Source organism: Panicum virgatum, chromosome 2N, assembly GCF_016808335.1.
Source record: "Panicum virgatum strain AP13 chromosome 2N, P.virgatum_v5, whole genome shotgun sequence".
Classification (NCBI taxonomy): domain Eukaryota; kingdom Viridiplantae; phylum Streptophyta; class Magnoliopsida; order Poales; family Poaceae; genus Panicum; species Panicum virgatum.
In genome coordinates, this window is record NC_053146.1 from 51310220 (window position 1) to 51329420 (window position 19201).

Genomic DNA, 19201 nt, shown 5'->3' on the forward strand with positions numbered 1-19201 from the left:
GTGTGCATGGGCGGCGGCGTATAGTTGCATATGTTTATCTCATTATCGCGTGGAGACTGAAGATGGCTTATGTCACATCTTTGAGCCTCAGTACTGAAGGCACGGATGTTAGTTTTTTTTTTTTGGTGTGTGTGAATATTGATTGATATCGCACACTTTTGCAAACTAAAAATGTTTGCTCCAGCAAGAACGGTTAGTGGTTTTTTTTTGTATTGTGCGCCCAAGAAACAATTATACCTGCACGTTGTAGCTAAATAGTCAAAAAGGTGCGACGATTACATCTCAACACACACTGGGAAGCTCCAAATGAACTGAGGAATCATTTCGTGAACGTCCATCTCAAGCTCGTACCGTTAGAAACTTAAAAGAATTATGAAAAGATGGCTGCACAAGTCCACCTCTCGAGATCCAACTTTGTGGCAAATGTACAATAGTGAATGTTAAAGGGAACATATCTAGTGAAAACCGTAACCTTCATTAAAGCCTGTGCAAACCACCAAAAAAATCATACATGTAGATGATATGATGATATACAATCTTGTAAAATATTTTGTTCAAACTCGACTTTGTTTGTGAGATATAAAAATAACAAATTTCTAACAAATCATATGGACAACTTTCTGGTTTGAAATTTGTTATTTTAATATCTCACAAATTAAGTCGAGTTTGGACAAGATATTTTACAAGGTTGTGTATCATTATATCAACTATATGTGTGATTTTTTGGTGAATTTAGACGACTTCTTTTGTCATGGTTTGTATGGGTTTTCACGAAATTGTGGTTTACACCCGATATGTTCTTAAAAAAAAAGAACGACAAAAAGAAAAAACCACTCCTCTGAAGTCCCGCTCCTACCATCTGTCCTCCCCGGAAGCGTCTGAGCATCTACACCAACTTGGAAGCGTCACACGCATGCCCTGCTACTACTCGTCGCGTCTTCTGCTCCGGAGTACCCAAGCATCACGTAGGTGAAGGTAGCTGAGCTGCGAGCAGAGGATGATCCATTACTGAAAGGCGAGCATGGGGTTGCACGGCAGCGGTTAAGTGCTTGCGGCACTCTTCTGCCGTCAACTAGCACTAGGTAGACGTAGATCGACCCTTTGTGAGCAAAACAAGAAGACAGAGTACTAGAATCCACTGTAACTGGGACACCATGCATACGAAGCTGTCCATAGACGATTCCGAAAACCTGAACTTAAAAGAGCAGACTTCTTTCTGAACTATTATAAGTTGCATAAAGCATAATAGCTTATTCAGAAACAAGACTATAGCAGCTGATAGTTTTGTGACAAAATAGTGAAAAAGAATCTGATCAACCGAATTTTGGAAGCCTGGCAGAGAACTAAGCAAGGCTGCAAGAGTAAGATTAGGGAAATATGCACTAACCGGAAAATAGATGGCTACCTTATTTAGAATGACAATCCACATAGGTGCACACAAAATCCAAGAGTTTACTAGATATCCACACTGCAGTTTCGAGTCATGCCACATGAACCACGTTCACCAACCAAAAGCGGCAAAAAAGAGATATCAAAGTGCGCCTCAATCAAACATAAAGTAAAAACAAGTTATGAAAGAAGTCCTAAAACCTTCTGATACTAGCATCTATAAAGGTTGCAGAGCTTTGAGAAGCTCTGATGATTAAACAAGTTATGAAAGAAGTCCTAAAACCTTCTGATACTAGTATCTATAAAGGTTGCAGAGCTTTGAGAAGCTCTGATGATTAATCCATGAATTGTTCTTTTCTGAGTGTGTTTGACTACCCTGCAGCCCTGATCGCTGAGTGATGATGTTACATACGAGACAGCTAGTCAAACTGGCAGTTCAATGAGATATTGAGATGTGTTCATTTGCAATGGGGCAGAAAAATAGTGGTTGTTGTTTTCCCTTTATATGTGGTTTGCAGCTTGTTATCTTTTGGGCTCTGCTTAGACCTATGCATTGGAGGAGTAAGCTCTCCAACTTCATGATGGGATTTGCCGGGAAATCACCCAAGCCTATGTTAATGTTGCTTGGCGTTGGAGAACTCGAGACATGATCTGTTACTGGACCTTCGTTTCTGTGTGTGGGTCGATGAAATGTTTCATGGGTAGTGAAATGCCAACAAGATGATGAGATGAGATGAACTAGAGGATTCTCTACGAGGTATAGTTTGTTTTCAATGATTAAATAGCTTCCTTTTTCACAAGGCGTGAGAGCAATGATCCAAAACATGCACAATATTCAAATCCATGTTCAGTTGCTCACAGACAAAAAAAAAGGACATCATTACAGTAAAGATTGCTATTCATTTTTGAAATATCCTATGTGCTTGAAGATTGAACCTTGCTTCAAATTTTTCGAAGGTAGAAAGGTACAGTCATCTCGAACATGTCAGATATTTTGCGTCAATAAACAATTGGAACAGAAATACTATCCATGAAAAACACAGTAAGCCATGATAATATATCTGTAAGAGAATAAGGAGCGCTCATTTCACTGCAGCTGGATTCTGGAACAACCACCCTAACCCTGATCTATATATATAGTTCAAATAATAAAACTAATCTGAACATATGCTTATTGCAGAAAAGGTTGGAGTATTGGATAAGTACAGTTTTCATAAACAATTACTGAAATGTAAAAAGCAATCCAAAAAGGAACATTAGCTGGTTAATGTGCACTATTTGATTTTAGCAATTGAAGAACATTAGCTGGTTAGGTCTGCTTAACATAGCTTCAGCAGTAGTAAATGCACAAATATTTTTCTTTTCTACCTCATCTTGAATAATAATTTAGATATCATTTTGACAGTCTTGCGAAAATGTAAATACCTTGAATGTCTTTTTCTAAGTACATACAAATCAATGTGTGACAGTAAAAGATAATTAGTCTCACTATTTATGTGAAACTTTGATGCTCACACCGAACTCCATCGCATATTACATTTAGAAAGCTTCTAGGGAATAGACTCTAGGACCCTGAACTTTGCATTAAGATGAATTATGTTCACCGCATAATGCGCATAATAGATGCACCCTCTAAAATCTATGAGTGCTCAACTACCGACACCGATCTTATCAAATAAAACACTGCTTGCGTTCTATGAAAGTTTCATCATGCTCAAGTCTCAAACCTTGCATAAGCTCCTAGGTAAAAGGACCAAACTCAGGGGGGAAAACTGTCATCTTTCTTGTTCGGGTTTTCATTCTACTAAATGAAATTGAAATGTCATTCAGTATTACTTTTACTCAACGAGATCATTTGGAACTGTAAGGAGTCTACAAGTAACTTCTGATAACAATCCATTACAATTGAACCGAATAAACGTGTCCCACATCACACAAATACACAATTATGCTGAGGTAATGCATTACAAGCAGCACTGATCACAAGCTCACACAGGCAACTACAAACAGTTATTCGAAGAAACAGGCGAACCTGCAGATCGTCCCCCATCGCACATCATAAATCCACGAATCAATCGAAGAAGACAACATAAACAGGGTGTGTGATCGGATAAAGTGGAACCTGGATCAGAAGTAGAGCCCCATCTGGACATTCCTCTCCTCGAAGCCGCACTTGGCGTAGAACCCCTTCAGCTCCGCCGTGCAGTTCAATATGACCTTGTAGCACCCCCTCCCTCTCGCGTGCTCCACGAGGCGGCGCACGAGGCGCTCCCCGAGACCCCGCCCCCTCGCGGCAGCGTCCACCACCACGTCCTCCAGGTGGCCCACGAGGCCGCAGCGCCGAATGAACTTGCGCTCCACCAGAATCGCCCCCGCTGCGGCGAGGCGGCCCGTCGCGGCTTCCTCCGCGACGAGGACCAGGTGGTCGGCGCCCAGCGCCGCGAGTTCGGCGAAGCGCGCGCGGAAGGCTTCCTCTGAGAGCGGCGGAGAAGGGGAGACCTGTGCGAGAAGCTCGCAGAAGCCCTTGGAGAGGTCCGAGAGCTCGAGCGGCCGGATGGTGTAAGCGTCGCCGGCGCCGGCGCCGGCCTCCGCCGCGACTGGAGCATGCGGCGGTTCCATGAATGTGTTCGTGGAATCGTGGACGCGTCGTACAACAAGCAGAAGGGGCGGGTGGGCCTGACGGATCGGACACCGGACGATCCAATGGGCCAGGAGATCGCCGGTTTACCAATGGGCCGAGACAGGCGCGGATGAGATCCAAAACCAACCGTTAAAAATAGAACAATTTTAATTGTTTGAACGGTTTCTCAAAAAAAAAATGTTTGAGCAACCGAAGAAAAAAAAAGAAATTGAGAACCCCGCCCAAACGCACAAAAAATCCCCAATTCAAAATTCCAATCCCCAAACGGCCAAACCCTCCGCGGTCTCGTCGCCATGGTCGCCGCCGCCACCTCCGTCGGCGAGGCGACCCCGCCGCCAGACCTCCCACCCTCCCGCGTGTCCGTCTCGTCGCCCTCGCCTTATTCCCGCCGCCGCTGCGCCCTCACGAGCCGCTTCCGGGAGCCGGCGGCCCCGCGGCGGCACGCGTGGATCTCCCTCCAGGGCCGCCTCGTGGGGGCGGAGGAGGCGTCGACTGCTGCTACGGCGGCGCCAGGCCTCCCGCCTGATGAGGCAGTGGCGTGGGAACTCTTCAGCCCGCTCCATCGCGTGCTACTCGTCGCCACCGTCGCCGCCGCATCCTCCCGCACCCATGCCGCCCGCCGGATCGAGCAGCTACAACGATCCATTAATCTTAGGGTTTGCCTCTACTGATCTCCTCGATCGTGTCTATGTATGGATTGAATGTTTTTTACCACTCCCGATGAATAATTTTTTTTTTTGGTATGCAGGATGAGGTGCTGGAAGGCATGCAGCAAAAGCTGGATGATCTGCTCGTCGAGATGAACTCCTTGCAACAACAGTACGTTAAGTGCGATACTTACATTTCCACTGAAAGGGAAAAGGATGAGGTTATGGGCAACAAGCACATAGAAGATGAAGATGGATCTAGATGTGTGTGTGCAAGGCCAGATGCTCCTCCCACTCCTCAGAAGGCAAAGGTACAAAATATTTGCTTATTGCTTTTTTTTAAAAAAAAGAGAGAATATGTTCACTGAAGAGTATGCACCAACTGTGCAGGATCTCTGTGGGATGGATGATGCTAGGAGTGATGTGGTTGATAGATCTAGTCTATCTTTTGTGGATCATGAAGAGCGCCGTATGTCAGACCTCTCAGACTTCTGCTGGAGTGTTGTATCATCAGTTGATAACCAGATAAATGGGGATAATCAGGTAGACAGGCCTGTGCTTTTCTGTGGTTAAAGCATTAGTCCACTTACCTGATTGTATCCATGTATAATTCTTGACAATGCATTCCATTTGTCTTTTTAAGTTACTAGGAAATCTTTGATCAAAGTTCAGAAACTCCTTCTCTAACCTTCAGTTGTGTTGTGTGGTGACACACTGCTAAATTGTTATCCAGCTAAGTTTCCTAGCAGCAGATCAACAATTGTACAATCTTCAGAAGGAATGTGACGAGAAGGATGCAACTATCAAGGAACTAGCTGAAGCTGCACATGCATCTAGTACTGCTGATGCCAAGGTAAATAGAATCTTGTTGCTTGCCAACATTTCAGGTAATATACTATTAGAGTATTAGTAAATTCTTTGTTCCTTGTTTGCATATAGAGAATTACAGAGTTGCAAGATGTTCTTAAAAGGAAAAACATGGTGATCTCTAAATTGAAAAAAGACATGGCTGCTCTGAAGCAGATGGTAAAGAGTTCTTCCGAGTCCTTACTGACTGTTTGTTGTCAGGCAAAGTGCTAATTTATATTCTTTCGGTAGGTTATTGAACTATCAAGGGCTAAGAGAGCATCTTCTGCCATAAGTCCAATCTGCACTGATCTGCCAGTGATGTCAAACAATGTTCTGTATGATATGAGCAGTTCTAGCCCATCATCATCAGATTCTGAATCTCCTGTTGCGCCAAGGGAATACCTTGATGATTGTCTTGTTGATAGCTATTCAGGAGGCAGCGATTCCAAGGGAAGCTGTGAAGTTTCTGTTACAGAAATGCCACTTCCATCGAAAGTGCCATCATCTCATAAGCTGCGCTCCACTAGTCCTTTAAAGGAGATCAGGATTAATCCGAAAGTAGAAACAATTGCATTTGGCAGACAGAAGCAACCTACATCCTCTAATGGAGATTTTAAAAGGACTAGGAAGACAAAGTCAGCAAGGTTCGAGGAATAAAGCTACAAGAAGATGGATGTAGTGTTTAGTCATCAAGAAGACATTACCTGATAGGTACAGTTATTCACTTATTGCATCGTTAAATTGGCCTGCTGTTCTTGTGCTAACAAAGCAATCAGACATGTTTGCTTCCGTTAGTATCTGTGGAATTACTCTACTTATTTATTAGTTTTTCCTTCATCATTGGCACTGCTGCTTCTGTTCATCAATTGTGTAATCAACATAAAAGTTCTTTCAAAAGAAAAGGGAACATGGTAAATAGAAACTAATGCACGGAGCTCTACGAATCTTAAATAAGGGTGAACTACCCCCCCCCCCCCAAAAAAAAAGAACAAAAGAAAAAAAATCCATTAGATGTTTCCCAAAGACTTTTAAGCTATAGATTACAAATGCAACCTTTTTGCTTGCTAGTTTTTAGGGATCAATCATATCCCAGTTAGTGATATTTGCTGCTTGATGCTGGTACACTTGCAAAGTGTTTCTCTTAAAAGTATTATGTTGAGTTGAGACAATCAGAAGCTTCATTCCCCCCTTGCTGCAACAACATATGTGCTTTCTTTCAGTTTTAAAAAGTGGCTCGCAATAATGACCAAACTATTCTCTTGCCATTTCAGAGTTGGAAGAGATGAAGCTGATTGGTGTTGTCGATCTTGATCGATGAACTATCTGAGTGATGCTTCCTGGCTTCTGGCTCTTTCTGGTAAAAACAGTATTAGCTGCAAGTTGTTTCATTAGTCTTCTAAGTTATGGCTGTCATGAGATGGACCATGTCGTGGTACCTAGCTTCAACGTTGGTATCCTCCCCGATGTATAGTATGTCATTTGGATCTCAACAGTCAGCGTCTCCTCTCTCTTGAATCCATCGATTGATTATATTTAATCAGCGGACTAATTTATCCGGTGAAATCTTGGAGAGCCTACTTCTGAAATAGTTTAGCATACTTTTCTTTTGTTTTATTACTGGTCCCGCCTGCTTCCGTTCCCGCGGGAAATTTGCCATGGCGGAATCATTTGCTACCAGCTGTCCACAGCCACCTCTGAACTGCCGCCCTGCAGGGCTTATGCTTCTGTCCAGGAGATCACCAACTTACAGACATTTACCAGTTGGGCACAGTGGAGATCAAAGCATCTAATTTGTCTCTCGATGCATCTCGAAGGGTTAAGCTGTTCTGATGGTTACTGAAAAACTCTCGGTGCTCCTCGGATCCAAGGTGCAGTTCATCCAGGTGACGTCCAGGCCGTCCTACTGGCGGCAGCACTTGCCGGATGTGCCATTTGTTCTGGTCGTCCAGAACTGTTGGCTGAAGTTGTGACCAATCCCTCTCAACGCTGAATAGTTTTTCGTCGACGTGGAGGATTGGCCTGAGGGTAGGGGGTTGGCTGGCCGGCTGGGCTTCGATAGAAACTTCAAGCTTCAAGAGTCGATGGTGACCTGTTTGCGGGCTGTACGGATCGTTGCCGAATGCCGGCGTTGGAAACTAGAGATGGGAATAGGGTGGGGCGATCCACCCGTACGGATCCGGACAATCAGTGCAAAATTGAAACAGAACTCTTTGCTGGACCAACGCTCTGCTGCCCAAAGCTATTTCCAAAATTCTCAAGATGAAAAATCCAAACGGTATGCTGTGTCCGCGGCAAGTACAAAGCGACCTTCATTTCAAGATCAGTGCGCTCTGTGTATTTGCTGTAATGTTTCAGGTGGTTTTCTCGTGATTCACTCTGCAGAAATTCATAAGAACTAATTTTGCTCTCCTTGCAAAAAAAAAAGAAAAGAAAAACTTACTTAGCTTTCAGGCCTTTGCACGAGCTCGAGTTCGCCACCGCCCTGAAAAGGATCCGCCGATCGCGATGAACGTCGTGAGATTTTTTGGTATTTTTGACCTTTTTTTTAAACTATTTACAATAGTAAACCGTTCAAAAAATTATTTCCAAATCTGATCCACCAAAGACACGCCAATTAAGTTGGCGTGGAATGTTACTTCAACCACGCCAAGATAACTGGCGTGGTAGTCCCGTCGTTGAACGTCGAGCTGGCATGTTGACCAGCACCAGATCTGATGTGGCTCTAATTCCGCGCCAATTGTTTTGGTGCGGAACAGCTCACCCGTAACAGATCTATTTCCTGTTTGGTTGTGGGCCCACAGTCCATAATGACCGCACCGGGTTCGTTGGCGCGGACCTCGCGAACCCCTAACTCCCGAATTCTTTGTTGTGGGGTCCCGCCGTCTCCATTTCCCCCAACCCATCGCTCTTGTGCTCGTGCCCCGGAGAGGCGGCGGCGGCTACCCAAGCGGATCCAAGCGGCGGAGTGCACTGGTGCGGCTCAGGCCCGAGCTGGAGGTCGGCCGCCTGCCCGCCGCGCAGGTCACGCGGCCGGCCGCTGGCGACGGTGGCGTGGCGGTCGGGGCGTTCGTCCACCACGCCGTGGCTGACGGCAATTCGGTGTGGCAGTCCATCGTGCGAGCCAAGGCCCTGGATCTGGACCACGGCGGCGACGACGACACCTGCTACTTCCTGGTGCCGGTCGACTGCCGGACGACGGCGAGGGCTACTTCGGGAACTGCTCTCCCTGTCCTATCGTACGCCAAGGCCACCGCGCGCGACCTAGCGGAACCCGACGACGGGGTCGCGCACGCGGCCGCGGCCATCCGCGGCGCCGCCCGCGAGACGCTGGCAAACCCGCTGCTAGGCGCCGAGCGCTGGGCCGAGGCCTACGCGGGATGCCCCGCGAGAGGTTCACGCCGACGGGGTCTTCCAACAGTTCGCGGCGTACGAGACGGACATGGGTTGGGGCGCCCCGAGCCTGGTTGAGCTGGTGTCGCCGCCCGGCAGGGACATGGTGCTGCTTCTGTGGGTGCGCCGAACGGCCGCGTGCAGGTGCCCATGCAGGATTCAGACAGGAGTGTTGTTCTTTGTTTTTTTTTTACGTTATGCTATCGTTCTTTTTATCACTCTCTTGGTTCAATAATGTCGAACCCGGGCAGATGATCCGAGTCGCAACTCAAACCCAAATGTAAGTGCTAGTTCATGGCACGCATATTACTAGAACGACGAACAAATAAGCTCCAGAGATAGTCGCGCTCCGATATAGTGGCAAGGTGAGAAACATGCAACTTTTTGTCAATTAACTTTTTGTTCATTCGTCGCGGTCGAACTTTTTCGAGCCTATGGAGGTACCCACTGGTGCTAAAGTTGTCCCACGCCAAATCCTTTGTCATGGGATATCTTTTACGTCGCGCCAAAGTTTTTGGCGCGGACTAGAGTGCACAGAATGCTTCTGCTGGAGTCTTGTCCGCGCCAAACTAATTGGCGTGGATCTTCGGTTTGTACACGCCATTGCATTTTGGTTCGCTGGATCTTGGTTCGCTGCGCGGCTCAGGAGTAAAGATCACGAGTCTAAGATGACTTGGATAATGGGGAAAGGAGGACCCACGCCAAACACAACAGGCTTAGGGTTTCACACGTCCGCGCCAATGACCCTGGCGCGGTCATTCTGGATCAGGGGCCCACCATAAATGGAAAAACAACCCGTTACGGGGGGCGGCCTCCGCGCCAATGCATTTGGCGCAGTTACCCGTCCACGTCAAATTTTGACCGGGTCAACATGCCAGGTAGATATTCAACGATGGGACTATAACGCCAACGATCTTGGCGTATTTAAAGTTATGCTCCACGCCAACTCAATTGGCGTGTGATGGGTGGGTCAGATTTGGAAATAATTTTTCGGGCGGTCTATTTTTGAAAATAGTTTTCAAAAAGGTTAAAATAACAAAAAAAAACACGAACGTCGCAGTCCATCAATACCGCGGGCCCCGCATGGCAGCCGGATGACGCGCGCGCGGCTGGTAGCCGCGCGCCACTGAACGCGACGCGATTGGCCGGCTTCGTCCACCTCGACGGCGACCTGCCCGCCGCCCCCGTGCCCCGTCCCCATTCCTCCTTTAAACCTCCCGCTCCGTACAGCGAGGAAGCGAGGCTGGCCTCTCCAGCCATTCGCCAGCGCCGTGGACCCGAGCGAATCTGGGGCTCGAAGCCGAACCCGCCGCGCCGTTTTGTATTGCCCCGCGGCGGCGCGTCCGAGATCCCCGTCACGAGGGGAGAACCCAAACCCTGCCGCGGATCCCCGGGCGTTGCCTCACGGTGCCACGGGCGGCACGTGGGGGCGCGTCCCCCGCCCGCCGCCCGCCCCGCGCGATAAAGCAGTCCGCGAGAGGTGATCCTGTGCGGGGAACGGAGGGGAGCCGCTGGTGGGGTATGGCGGAGCAGGAGGACGGGAGCAGGCGGCGGCGGGAGGCGGAGGCGCCGGTCGTGGCGCTGGAGTGCGTGGCGGGGAGCTCCAAGGCGGAGGAGTGGGGCGGCGGCGGGGGCGTCGTGCAGGAGGGGGACGTGGTGGAGGCCGTCCGCGTGGGGCGCGGCCCCGGTGGCGGGGGCGCCGCGGCCGCGCTGGAGCTGGAGGCGCCGTTCAAGGGCGGCCGCGCCGGGCTGCACAAGGCGCTGCACGCGGCGTTCAAGCGCGGGGACACCTCCGTGGAGGTGCGCGTGCGGGGCGGCCGGGAGCTGCAGGCCTGCATCGTGCCGCACCATGGCAGCCCCGGCGGCGGCGGCAGGAAGCAGTACGTGCTGCGGTCGCTGCACGACCCCAACTACGTGCTCGGATTCGTCGACCGCCTCGAGAGCGAGTGCCTCGTCTGGCAAGGTAACCAACCAAGCACGGCCTGCTCTTTCGACGACCACTCTGAACAATTGCTTCTTCATCGTTGCTCTGCATCCGCATGGAAGGGAGGAGCGCCCCGGCCATGTCCATTTTCTCTCACCTTCTCGTCTAAATCGAGTGCTCTGACCTGTGGCTGCGGTCCGAGACCGAGCATCGCGGGTGCTGAAAACCGGGGCTTTTACATTTTTACCATTATAACGAATTGCACTCATCAAATTATCACTATTACGATGCCACCTACATCTATATCATAAGAGAAAAGTTTGACTTACAAATTTACCACATTTGAGAATGTGGCAGCCACGAGACCGGTCCACGCTGGCGCTGAGTCAGCAGGCACCGACGCCGTTCGGCCCCGTTACTGCACGCTGGGCCCGGTTGTATTCATGCTTGCACACTGACAAGTTAGCAAGAGAAGAAACACGCAAGACAGAGACCCATTCTATTAGTGCGGAAGGGAAGTCCAGCAAGCCTTCACTGAACATTCATCAAAACTCAAGTGGCAAACAGGGACTAGCTTAATTCATTCTCATGGTACAATCAAAGCAAGGCAGCTTCCGACTCAGTACACTACTGCAGCGATGACACAATTGAGATCAGAATTTGTTCATCCGCATTTCGAAGATTCATCGTATACCAAATCACAAAACCAACTCGCCCGATACATCTCAGATTTCTCCCCCGAAATGCCAGAAACCCAATTCGTCAGACAGTACAGCCAACGAAATTGGAAGCAGTAGCAGAGAACATCTCAATTCTCAAGTGTACAACGCATCCAGCTCGGCCCGGCCGGAGACCCTGGCGGCGATCTTGTTGGTGTCGACGCCGAGCTCCGCCGCCACGCGCCGCATGACCGCGAACTCCGCGGGCCTCGCGCCCGCCGGCCACGTCACCACCATGCTGGCCGCCTTGCCCCGGATCTCGCACTCCGCGAGCACCGCCGCGCCGAGCCCGTCCACCACGCTCCCCAGCGGGGCCAGCGCCGCCACGCCCCTGGCCGCGCCCACCCCTCCTCGCGCGCGCCACGCGGGTCTCCAGCTTCCCCTCCACGGGCTCGTCGGCGGCGAGCCGGCCCCTGTACGACGCGCTCCGGACCGCGTCCAGGACCAGCACCTCCGCCGGCTGGAGCTTGGAGACGAGGGCCTTGGCGGCGGCGCGCGCGCGGTGGGCGGGGACGGCGCCGTGCGCGGCGGCGAGGAGCGCGCCGGAGGGGTGGAGGTAGACGCGGATCGGCGCGTGGGGCTGCATGGGCAGGTCGGGGAGGAGGGACGCGTGGAGCGGGGGCGGGGAGGCGAGGAGCGAAGAAGGAGCAGCGCGGCAAGAGGAGGAAGAAGAAGAATGCGGCGGAAGGAAGTGGGAGGAGAGGGGGGATCGATTCGGCCGGATAGGGTTAGCGGCGGCGTCAACCGGGCCCAGCGCGCAGTAACGGGGCCGAACGGCGTCGGTGCCTGCTGACTCAGCGCCAGCGTGGACCGGTCTCGTGGCTGCCACATCCTCAAATGTGGTAAATTTGTAAGTCAAACTTCTCTCTTATGGTATAGATGTGGGTGGCATCGTAATAGTGATAATCTGATGAGTGCAATTCGTTATAATAGTAAAAATGTAAAAGACCCTGAAAACTCAAGGTCTGCGGTGAGGTCGAGTGTGTGGAGAGGGAGAGGCCGCAGAGAGGCGACAAGGACTCAGGCCGTGGCCGCGTGGCCATGCTATGCTGACTGTATAAAAGAGGTACACTTATACACGTTTCGCGCTACATGTGAAAGGGAAAGTTTCCTATCAAATCTGAGGTTCAAACTAGACCGAGAATATTCTGATAACCTGATGTCTCAATGCATGATTGCAGGCCGTCATTCCTAGTTAATTTCTGCACATTTACATATATGCTGTCCTACTTCTTTTGCCTCTGCTCTGAGAAAACTAAGGAGCTTATGGTTATCAGTTATCAGAGTGACAGCAACATAACGAAAATTAAAGGTAGAGAAGGAATGGAAACAGTTATCATAAACTAGGGAGAATGGAGAGACATCTCTGTAACAATGCCAAGTGCATTGCTGTCGTGGAAACCGGTAGTTTGTCTACGGGTCAATTCTTCATTTCTTCCTTACACATAGTGATGTTCACTCGTTTTCTTGTCTTTACTGGGGAATATGGTATTGTTTAGTTTGCTGGACTATTGACATCACCCAAAGGACGCTAGAAACAGTCATCATGTGTTGGTTCCAATTTTGTTTGAACTTTTCTTCTACAATCCCAAAACAACTTCTCTTCTGATATGGGAAAAAAAATGTGTGAAAAACTGACATCTCGATTGAAGCCATGAATGGCTTATCTCAAACAATTCAACTCATGAATTTCAGACTTCGCACCAAAGATCTGTCTTTCTTGTCTAACTGTTAATCTTATCCTTTAAAAAACGTTGTCTTACAATGGAAGCTTTTCTGATTTCTTGATGGGTCTATTGACCATTCTTCTGATCACTAATGATGATGCTTTTATTTCTGAATGTTTTTTGCACATACAGTTCAGTAGAACTAAATTACGAGCATGTCAGGTTTTTTCTTGTCAACTCTAAACTTTCTACATAATCACAATCTGGCATCTGTATCTGTCTTTAGGCACGAGAAGCACAAGAGTTGCATCAGCATTGAGCAAGGCGCAACTCCAGGATGGCTACGTGGCATATCCATGGGAGAAGAAGATGCGCGACACTCTACTCTTGCCCAACTCTAACTGCTACCTCTCGATGCTCGTCCTTCCCAAGGCTCTGGATTCCAACGCTTGTCGCTATGAGTCCTTTGACGACACACTGGCGCGTGCCAGTGCATGGCTCTACTCAGCGCAGGCATCGGGCATCCCCGTTGATCTCATGAATGTGCAGAGTGAAGGTCTTCTCACCAAGGTGCAGATACAAGCTCTCTATTCCAAACATGTCAGGTTACCAATTACTAGAATGAACCTTCAGCTAGTTTGACTTTACTACCTAGAAACCTAAACCTAGAAAATGGACACTCCGTTTGTTGTACTTCATTCTGAAAGATCCTACTCAAAGTTTCCCTCCACACTGTCACATTCTGAAATATGCAGGTATCCGGAGAGACAGCGTCTGCAACTGTCAATTCAGGTTCATTATCTGATCTGTCAAATGTCGCTGATGCGACCCTCTACGGTTTTGAGGATTACCATGGGGTGGACATTGGTGTGATAAAGGCAGCACGGCTTTGGTACAGTTGCATAGGAGGAGAATTGCTGCTGGAGATCCCGCTTGAAGAAGGTGACACGAGGCTTGGCTTTGCCATCAGCCGAACTGAAGAGGTCCCTTCTCACTATCAATTCTGCACAATGCTGGCCATTATGTTCCACTTCAGCCATTAGAACTATCATTCGAGCCTTCTGATATATTTCTTTCTGTCAGGGTTTTATCTACATATCCTCTGTGGTTGACGACGACAAAGAATGCAAGGCACCGTCATCGCGATCCGGGCTACATGATCTGTTCTACCGGGCCAAAGAGGCGTCCAAGCTGCTGGTCATCTCAAGGGTGTCCAACGAGAAAGTCCTTCCCTGGATGATCTCCAGTTCAGGGGCAGTCCGTTGCTTTGACACCATCTCCATCAGCCAGAAGCTCTCCTTGCACCGCCTCGCGGTTCGCCCTATCCAGCTGCATTTTCTTGCATGGGAGAAGCCTGCTGGTCCGGTGGAGAGGATCATTCGTCCACCGAAGCTACCCCTGCCTTCAACGCTGCTCCCTCAGTCACACCTAAATCTCATTGTGGAGAGCGTCGAGCCTAGACTAGATGCTGAACAGGATTATGTGGGGGATCTGTCATTTCGGCTCGATGATTTCTCATTTGAGAGCAGCTGGGTGTGACTACAGATCTCAGTTTTGTCATACAGGCATCTGATGTGCATATGTATGTTTTGATCTTCCCTAGTTCTCTAGGGCGGTATGCTCAGTTTTGTGCTGCAGGAATGCAGACGCCTCCGTGGAAATGTTCAGAACCTTTCTGGGTTCCTGGCCAAATCAGGGATGAGGCTTTCATAACATCTGAAAATTATGTTGTGATGGAACACTTGTTGATTATAACAGTAATCAATCACTTCCACTTTTCTCTGGGGAGTCTCACAATTTGACTTTGTTAGTTGCTTACTGCAAATCCGGCAAACAAATGGTTCAGCACATCTGAAATTACTGTGCTTTGGTTCATTTGGCTCAAGACAAAAAAGAAAAAAAGAGAGAAAAAGTTACACTTGGAAGTTGACACCACACAAGCTGTTGGTCAAATAAAGCTGAGATATGAGACATTTATGAAGCTGATCTGGTGATGAGGACCCTGCACTTAAGCACCCTATCTTGGACATAAAACCCTGGCATCACCATGACCTTCACCTGACAAGGTCTCTGCACCAGTTGCCTGCCTTGCAGGATGTCCTCCATGTACATCTGATCAAATGCGCGGCCGTCTTGGACGCGCAGGATCGTCAGCGGCGGGGCGAAGGAGAAGGCCAGCAGGTGGAGCAGCCAGACGCACTTGGCGGCGACGAAGAAGCACTGCAGCAGCTGCTCCGGCCACGGCCGGGACCAGCCCAGCGTCGCCACGACGCCGCTCATCTTCCGGTCGCAGAACCGGCTGAAGTCCTCGCTGTAGTACTTGGTTCCCTTCCTCAGCACCTCGTTCCAGCTCAGGTTGCGCAGCGCCACGAAGGCGGCGAAGCTCTGCCGCCGGTCCTCCGCGGGGTCGAGGCACCTCGGCGCGCCGTTCCGCTGGAACGCGGGGTTCTCGAAGTCCTGGTACATGGCCTGGTTCATGATCGCCTCGAGGTGGTACAGCACGGCCTTGGAGCATTGCTTGCCGGCGCCGCCGGCGAGCGCGAGCTGGTACGGCCGCAGGAGCTGGTCCAGCCTGTCGGAGAGGCCGTCGCCGGTTTCATCGCTCACCTGATGGATCAGCGCCTTGCAGAGCTGCTTCACCGAGAGCCGGGCCTCCGACGCGATCTGCAGGAAGCCTTCCACCATCACGTCGTGGCTCACCGGCATCGGGAGCTCCCGGCTTGCCTCGACCGATCTCGTCGATCTCCGGGAGACGGACGGCGAGTTGGTGGCCTGCCGCAGCGCCTTCTTGAGCTCCGTGCAGTACGCTTCCACGCTGACCAGCTTGGTGGCCAGCTCCCCCAGCGACGACCTCACCTCCGCGGCTTCTCGGAGCGCGGCGTCACGGTGCGCGTGGGCCTCCGCGAGCTCCTTCTTGAGGGACTCGAGGGACAGCGCCCCCCACTCCGTCAGAAGCTGCGACATGTTGCCGCGCTCGATGGCGGCCGGCGACGCCATCTCCGGCGGCTTCGCTTTCTTCCTCGACTTGGGGAAGAGCCACGAGAGGATCTGCGGCGCTCTGTTCTTCGTCCGGGACGGGGGCGGCACCCTGCTGCTGCTGCTGATCGTCGCAGGCCGGATCGCATTGTTGCACGTCGCCGGCGGCAGCTTGAGCTCCGACGTATGGGTATGGCCCGCCCGGCCGGTGGACAGGAGGAAGCGGTCGGCCGAGTGCATGAAGGCCGGGTGGATCTTGTACGCCGCGCCTCTGTTCCGTAGGCAGGGGTCGTTGGAGGAAGGGAAGAGCACCTCGCTGTTGGAGGACGAGAAGGCGTTGAGGCCGTCGTAGTCAGACAGGGCCGCGTCGTCGCAGCCGCCGTGGTCCAGGGCGACGCCGGCCCAGTTCTCCGACCGGCTCCGGTTGTCCTGGCAAATATGGTTCAGTGCTGCCGCGGCCACGCACTCGTCGTCGTCGTAGGCCTGGACGAGCACGGTAGCCAAGCAAAACATAGGAGACGCCATTGTCAGTGACGGTGAGCTTGAGGCATTAAGGCCGCACAGGCATTGTGACCAACACTTGTTTAAGGAAGCTAGCTCACCGGAGTAAACACGGGGTACTCCTCGTCCGCCGTCCTGGAGCGCGCGGGGGACGCGACCGGCGGGAGGCGGATGACGGCCGGCCTGCGGCTGGCGGCGGCCCCGGCGCGGGCATTGGGCGCGCCGCGCTGGAGGAGGGCGGCGTGGAGCTGGCGCAGCTCGACGGCCTTGGCGATGGCTGCCTGGACGTCCTGGCGCGAGGCCGGGGCACGGGACGGGGACGGGGACGGCGCCGTGGGGTCGAAGCCCTCGGCGCCCGCGGCGGCCACGGCCATGGCGGCGGTGGCGGGTCAAAGGCTGCCCCTTTGGCTCCAAGGCTGCCGCTGCTGCTGGAGGCCGGAGGGGAGGGAGCCCTTGGGATTCTGGTCTTCTGGAGACGTAGTGGAGGCACGCAGCAGGCTCGGCACGGGTAATGGGCGAATAACAGAACAGTAGCAGAGAATTCTTGAGAGAGGAGAGAGGTGGGTGAAGTGGTGGAGGGAACAGCACATTTGAAGAGATTGACAGTGCCTACAGCGGCTTCTGGGCACTTCTTTAAATCTTTGCTACAATATAGTAAACTTGACAGTCACTTTTGATTTGTGGCATTGCAGTAAGCCTTGTTTAAAAGACCGAAACAGAAAGCTGCTACCTGAATCTGTGGAAATCTAACTTACTTTTTTACGAAATTTCGTCATTACAAACTACTAGCAGCCATATAGATAGCCATGTAGGGTTAGTGTTTCCATAACTTTAGGAGTAGTTGGCAGCTGGGGGTGGGCCAAACAATGGTCGTGCTCTCTCTTCCCTACTGGTTATGAAACGAGCTGAGTTTAATGAACCTGCTGTGCTGTGGTGATGGTGATGCCCTGCAGGCTTTCCTGCGTTGCTGCCTGGCTGCATGGCCTGTTTTTGCTGATGCAGGTTGTTGGCCAATTACGGTTGCTGAAGCCCCAGAAATATTTTTTTTTTTGAAAGGAGAAGCCCCAGAATTCACAAGCTCTGGGCATGACGGCATCTGCTTCAATTTGGCACCTGGACAAGCTCACCGCCCATGGCGCGCTCGCTAATTGACAGGCCCATGCAAACTGCAAGAGAAATTCCCCCGCTGCTGACACCGCAACAATACTCTTTTTTTGTTTTTGAAAAAAGGTCCATGGCACAAAAACATTCTTATTGTTCCTCATCAGTTTAAAAGAGCTCCAAAGTTCACTTTTTCTTGGTTGTCTAATGCTGGGGAGGATCTCTAGGAGCCTGTTCTTCCTGACACTGTCTTGAGCCTAGCGATTAGTCAAAAAGGTTACCGCAGAAAGCTAACGCGATCCCAAGCCTGTAAGTTAAATACTTAAATTAGAACCTTGGAACAAGGTTAGTTCGTAGCAGATGCAAAGGTCAAGGTCGTAGCTGTATCATATCATGTGGCCAATAATGCAAAAGAAGTTTCACGGATCACAAGTCAGGATAAGTTAAATGGGTAGGTTAATCATTCTTAGCTTTGGTCTCTTACCAGACAATGGAAAACTCTGAGCAGCTCTAGGCGACATTATCAGAGATCGGTGATTTGGAAAAGGCTCGGTTAGAGACGGCACAACCAACAAAAAGGTGTTCTATCCTTTCGCTTTCTCTTTGCAACTTTGAGAGCTTTTCCAATGGCGCCTAGCTAAATGGATCCTACTAGCGTGCATGAGGAGAACGGGATGGGACGTCTCTGGCACTGGTAAAGCCTAGATACGGTCCTTAACCAAACCAAAACCTTTCAATTGTTTGAGCATTTGTTGCAAACTCATTTCCAACCTGTTTGATATGAAGATTTATTAAAAAAAAGTTATACACCATCCTAAAATTTTGCTCCTCCAAAAGATTATGTGGAATATGTCTATATATATGTAAAAGATAAGCCTTAGCCTTAGGGGTCTAAACCAAAGACATTTGAGCATATCTTCCCCCTTTAAACTTTGGTATGCCCCTTTTTCTTTGTCTTTATGTCCCTTTTCTATCCCCCATTTTGCTCTTTTTTTAAAGGTATGTGCAGAGAGGCCAGTGAGCAAGAAAACGAAACCAGGTAGGAACCCCACCCCGGGATGCCTTTGTCTCGGCACAAAGCAAGGAACAAAATAACAGCTCGGAGAGCAGGCAGAGCCATGCAGAATGTTCAGAGCCTTCATATACCTGCAACTGGAAGGATGTCTGTCTGTCTGTTATAGCCCTCCTGGACGATGCATGGTGTTTAATATACTAATCCCATTGGCCTCCTGTGCTCTACCAGCCGCTAACCCATCCACTACACTTGTTCTGCATGCAGCTACTGATCTTTTTTACAAATCACAACAAGAACATGTAGGCCTAGAATACTAATTTCTGTATGGGCCGCTGCTCAGGATCACAAGGTGACAAGGCGGTAGTAGAACTGTAGAAGGCTG

General features: G+C 50.4%; 4 protein-coding genes across 6 annotated transcripts; 2 read left to right on the forward strand and 2 right to left on the reverse strand.

Annotated features, from left to right (window-relative positions):
- Positions 1-327: 327 nt before the first annotated feature.
- On the reverse strand, positions 328-4087 carry LOC120661071 (glucosamine 6-phosphate N-acetyltransferase 1-like). 2 transcript variants are annotated; one of them, XM_039939760.1, is made up of 2 exons: positions 3512-4087; positions 328-979 (listed from the first exon to the last, which is right to left on the reverse strand). In XM_039939760.1, the coding sequence occupies exon 1, from the start codon at positions 4006-4008 to the stop codon at positions 3517-3519; it is 492 nt and encodes a 163-aa protein (XP_039795694.1). In that variant the 5' UTR covers positions 4009-4087; the 3' UTR covers positions 328-979; positions 3512-3516. The 2 variants fall into 2 exon arrangements, with proteins under 2 accessions (XP_039795694.1, XP_039795693.1); XM_039939759.1 differs by having other exon boundaries at positions 328-984; positions 3512-4085.
- Positions 4088-4273: 186 nt separating this feature from the next.
- Positions 4274-7112, forward strand: LOC120661072. Of its 2 annotated transcripts, XM_039939761.1 has the most exons (7): positions 4324-4686; positions 4779-4988; positions 5068-5220; positions 5411-5530; positions 5617-5703; positions 5776-6237; positions 6798-7112. In XM_039939761.1, the coding sequence occupies exons 1-6, from the start codon at positions 4324-4326 to the stop codon at positions 6181-6183; spliced, it is 1341 nt and encodes a 446-aa protein (XP_039795695.1). In that variant the 3' UTR covers positions 6184-6237; positions 6798-7112. The 2 variants fall into 2 exon arrangements, with proteins under 2 accessions (XP_039795696.1, XP_039795695.1); XM_039939762.1 differs by lacking the exon at positions 5617-5703 and having other exon boundaries at positions 4274-4686.
- A 3041-nt stretch (positions 7113-10153) lies between these two features.
- LOC120661074 lies at positions 10154-15004 on the forward strand. Its single transcript, XM_039939764.1, has 4 exons — positions 10154-10879; positions 13513-13796; positions 13982-14209; positions 14310-15004. Exons 1-4 carry the CDS (start codon positions 10438-10440, stop codon positions 14763-14765), a joined length of 1410 nt encoding a protein of 469 aa, XP_039795698.1. The 5' UTR covers positions 10154-10437; the 3' UTR covers positions 14766-15004.
- A 63-nt stretch (positions 15005-15067) lies between these two features.
- LOC120661073 (IRK-interacting protein-like) lies at positions 15068-17574 on the reverse strand. Its single transcript, XM_039939763.1, has 2 exons — positions 16805-17574; positions 15068-16685 (listed from the first exon to the last, which is right to left on the reverse strand). The coding sequence occupies exons 1-2, from the start codon at positions 17075-17077 to the stop codon at positions 15201-15203; spliced, it is 1758 nt and encodes a 585-aa protein (XP_039795697.1). The 5' UTR covers positions 17078-17574; the 3' UTR covers positions 15068-15200.
- Between the last annotated feature and the right edge of the window lie 1627 nt (positions 17575-19201).

Coding starts and splice junctions, on each gene's coding strand:
- LOC120661071 (XM_039939760.1), bottom strand. CDS start 4,008: ATGGAACCGCCGCATGCTCCAGTCGCGGCGGAGGCCGGCGCCGGCGCC.
- LOC120661072 (XM_039939761.1), top strand. CDS start 4,324: ATGGTCGCCGCCGCCACCTCCGTCGGCGAGGCGACCCCGCCGCCAGAC. Junction 5,221..5,410: donor AGATAAATGGGGATAATCAG/GTAGACAGGCCT, acceptor ATTGTTATCCAG/CTAAGTTTCCTAGCAGCAGA. Junction 5,531..5,616: donor CTAGTACTGCTGATGCCAAG/GTAAATAGAATC, acceptor GTTTGCATATAG/AGAATTACAGAGTTGCAAGA.
- LOC120661074 (XM_039939764.1), top strand. CDS start 10,438: ATGGCGGAGCAGGAGGACGGGAGCAGGCGGCGGCGGGAGGCGGAGGCG. Junction 10,880..13,512: donor CGAGTGCCTCGTCTGGCAAG/GTAACCAACCAA, acceptor ATCTGTCTTTAG/GCACGAGAAGCACAAGAGTT. Junction 14,210..14,309: donor CCATCAGCCGAACTGAAGAG/GTCCCTTCTCAC, acceptor TCTTTCTGTCAG/GGTTTTATCTACATATCCTC.
- LOC120661073 (XM_039939763.1), bottom strand. CDS start 17,077: ATGGCCGTGGCCGCCGCGGGCGCCGAGGGCTTCGACCCCACGGCGCCG. Junction 16,686..16,804: donor AGTACCCCGTGTTTACTCCG/GTGAGCTAGCTT, acceptor GTGCTCGTCCAG/GCCTACGACGACGACGAGTG.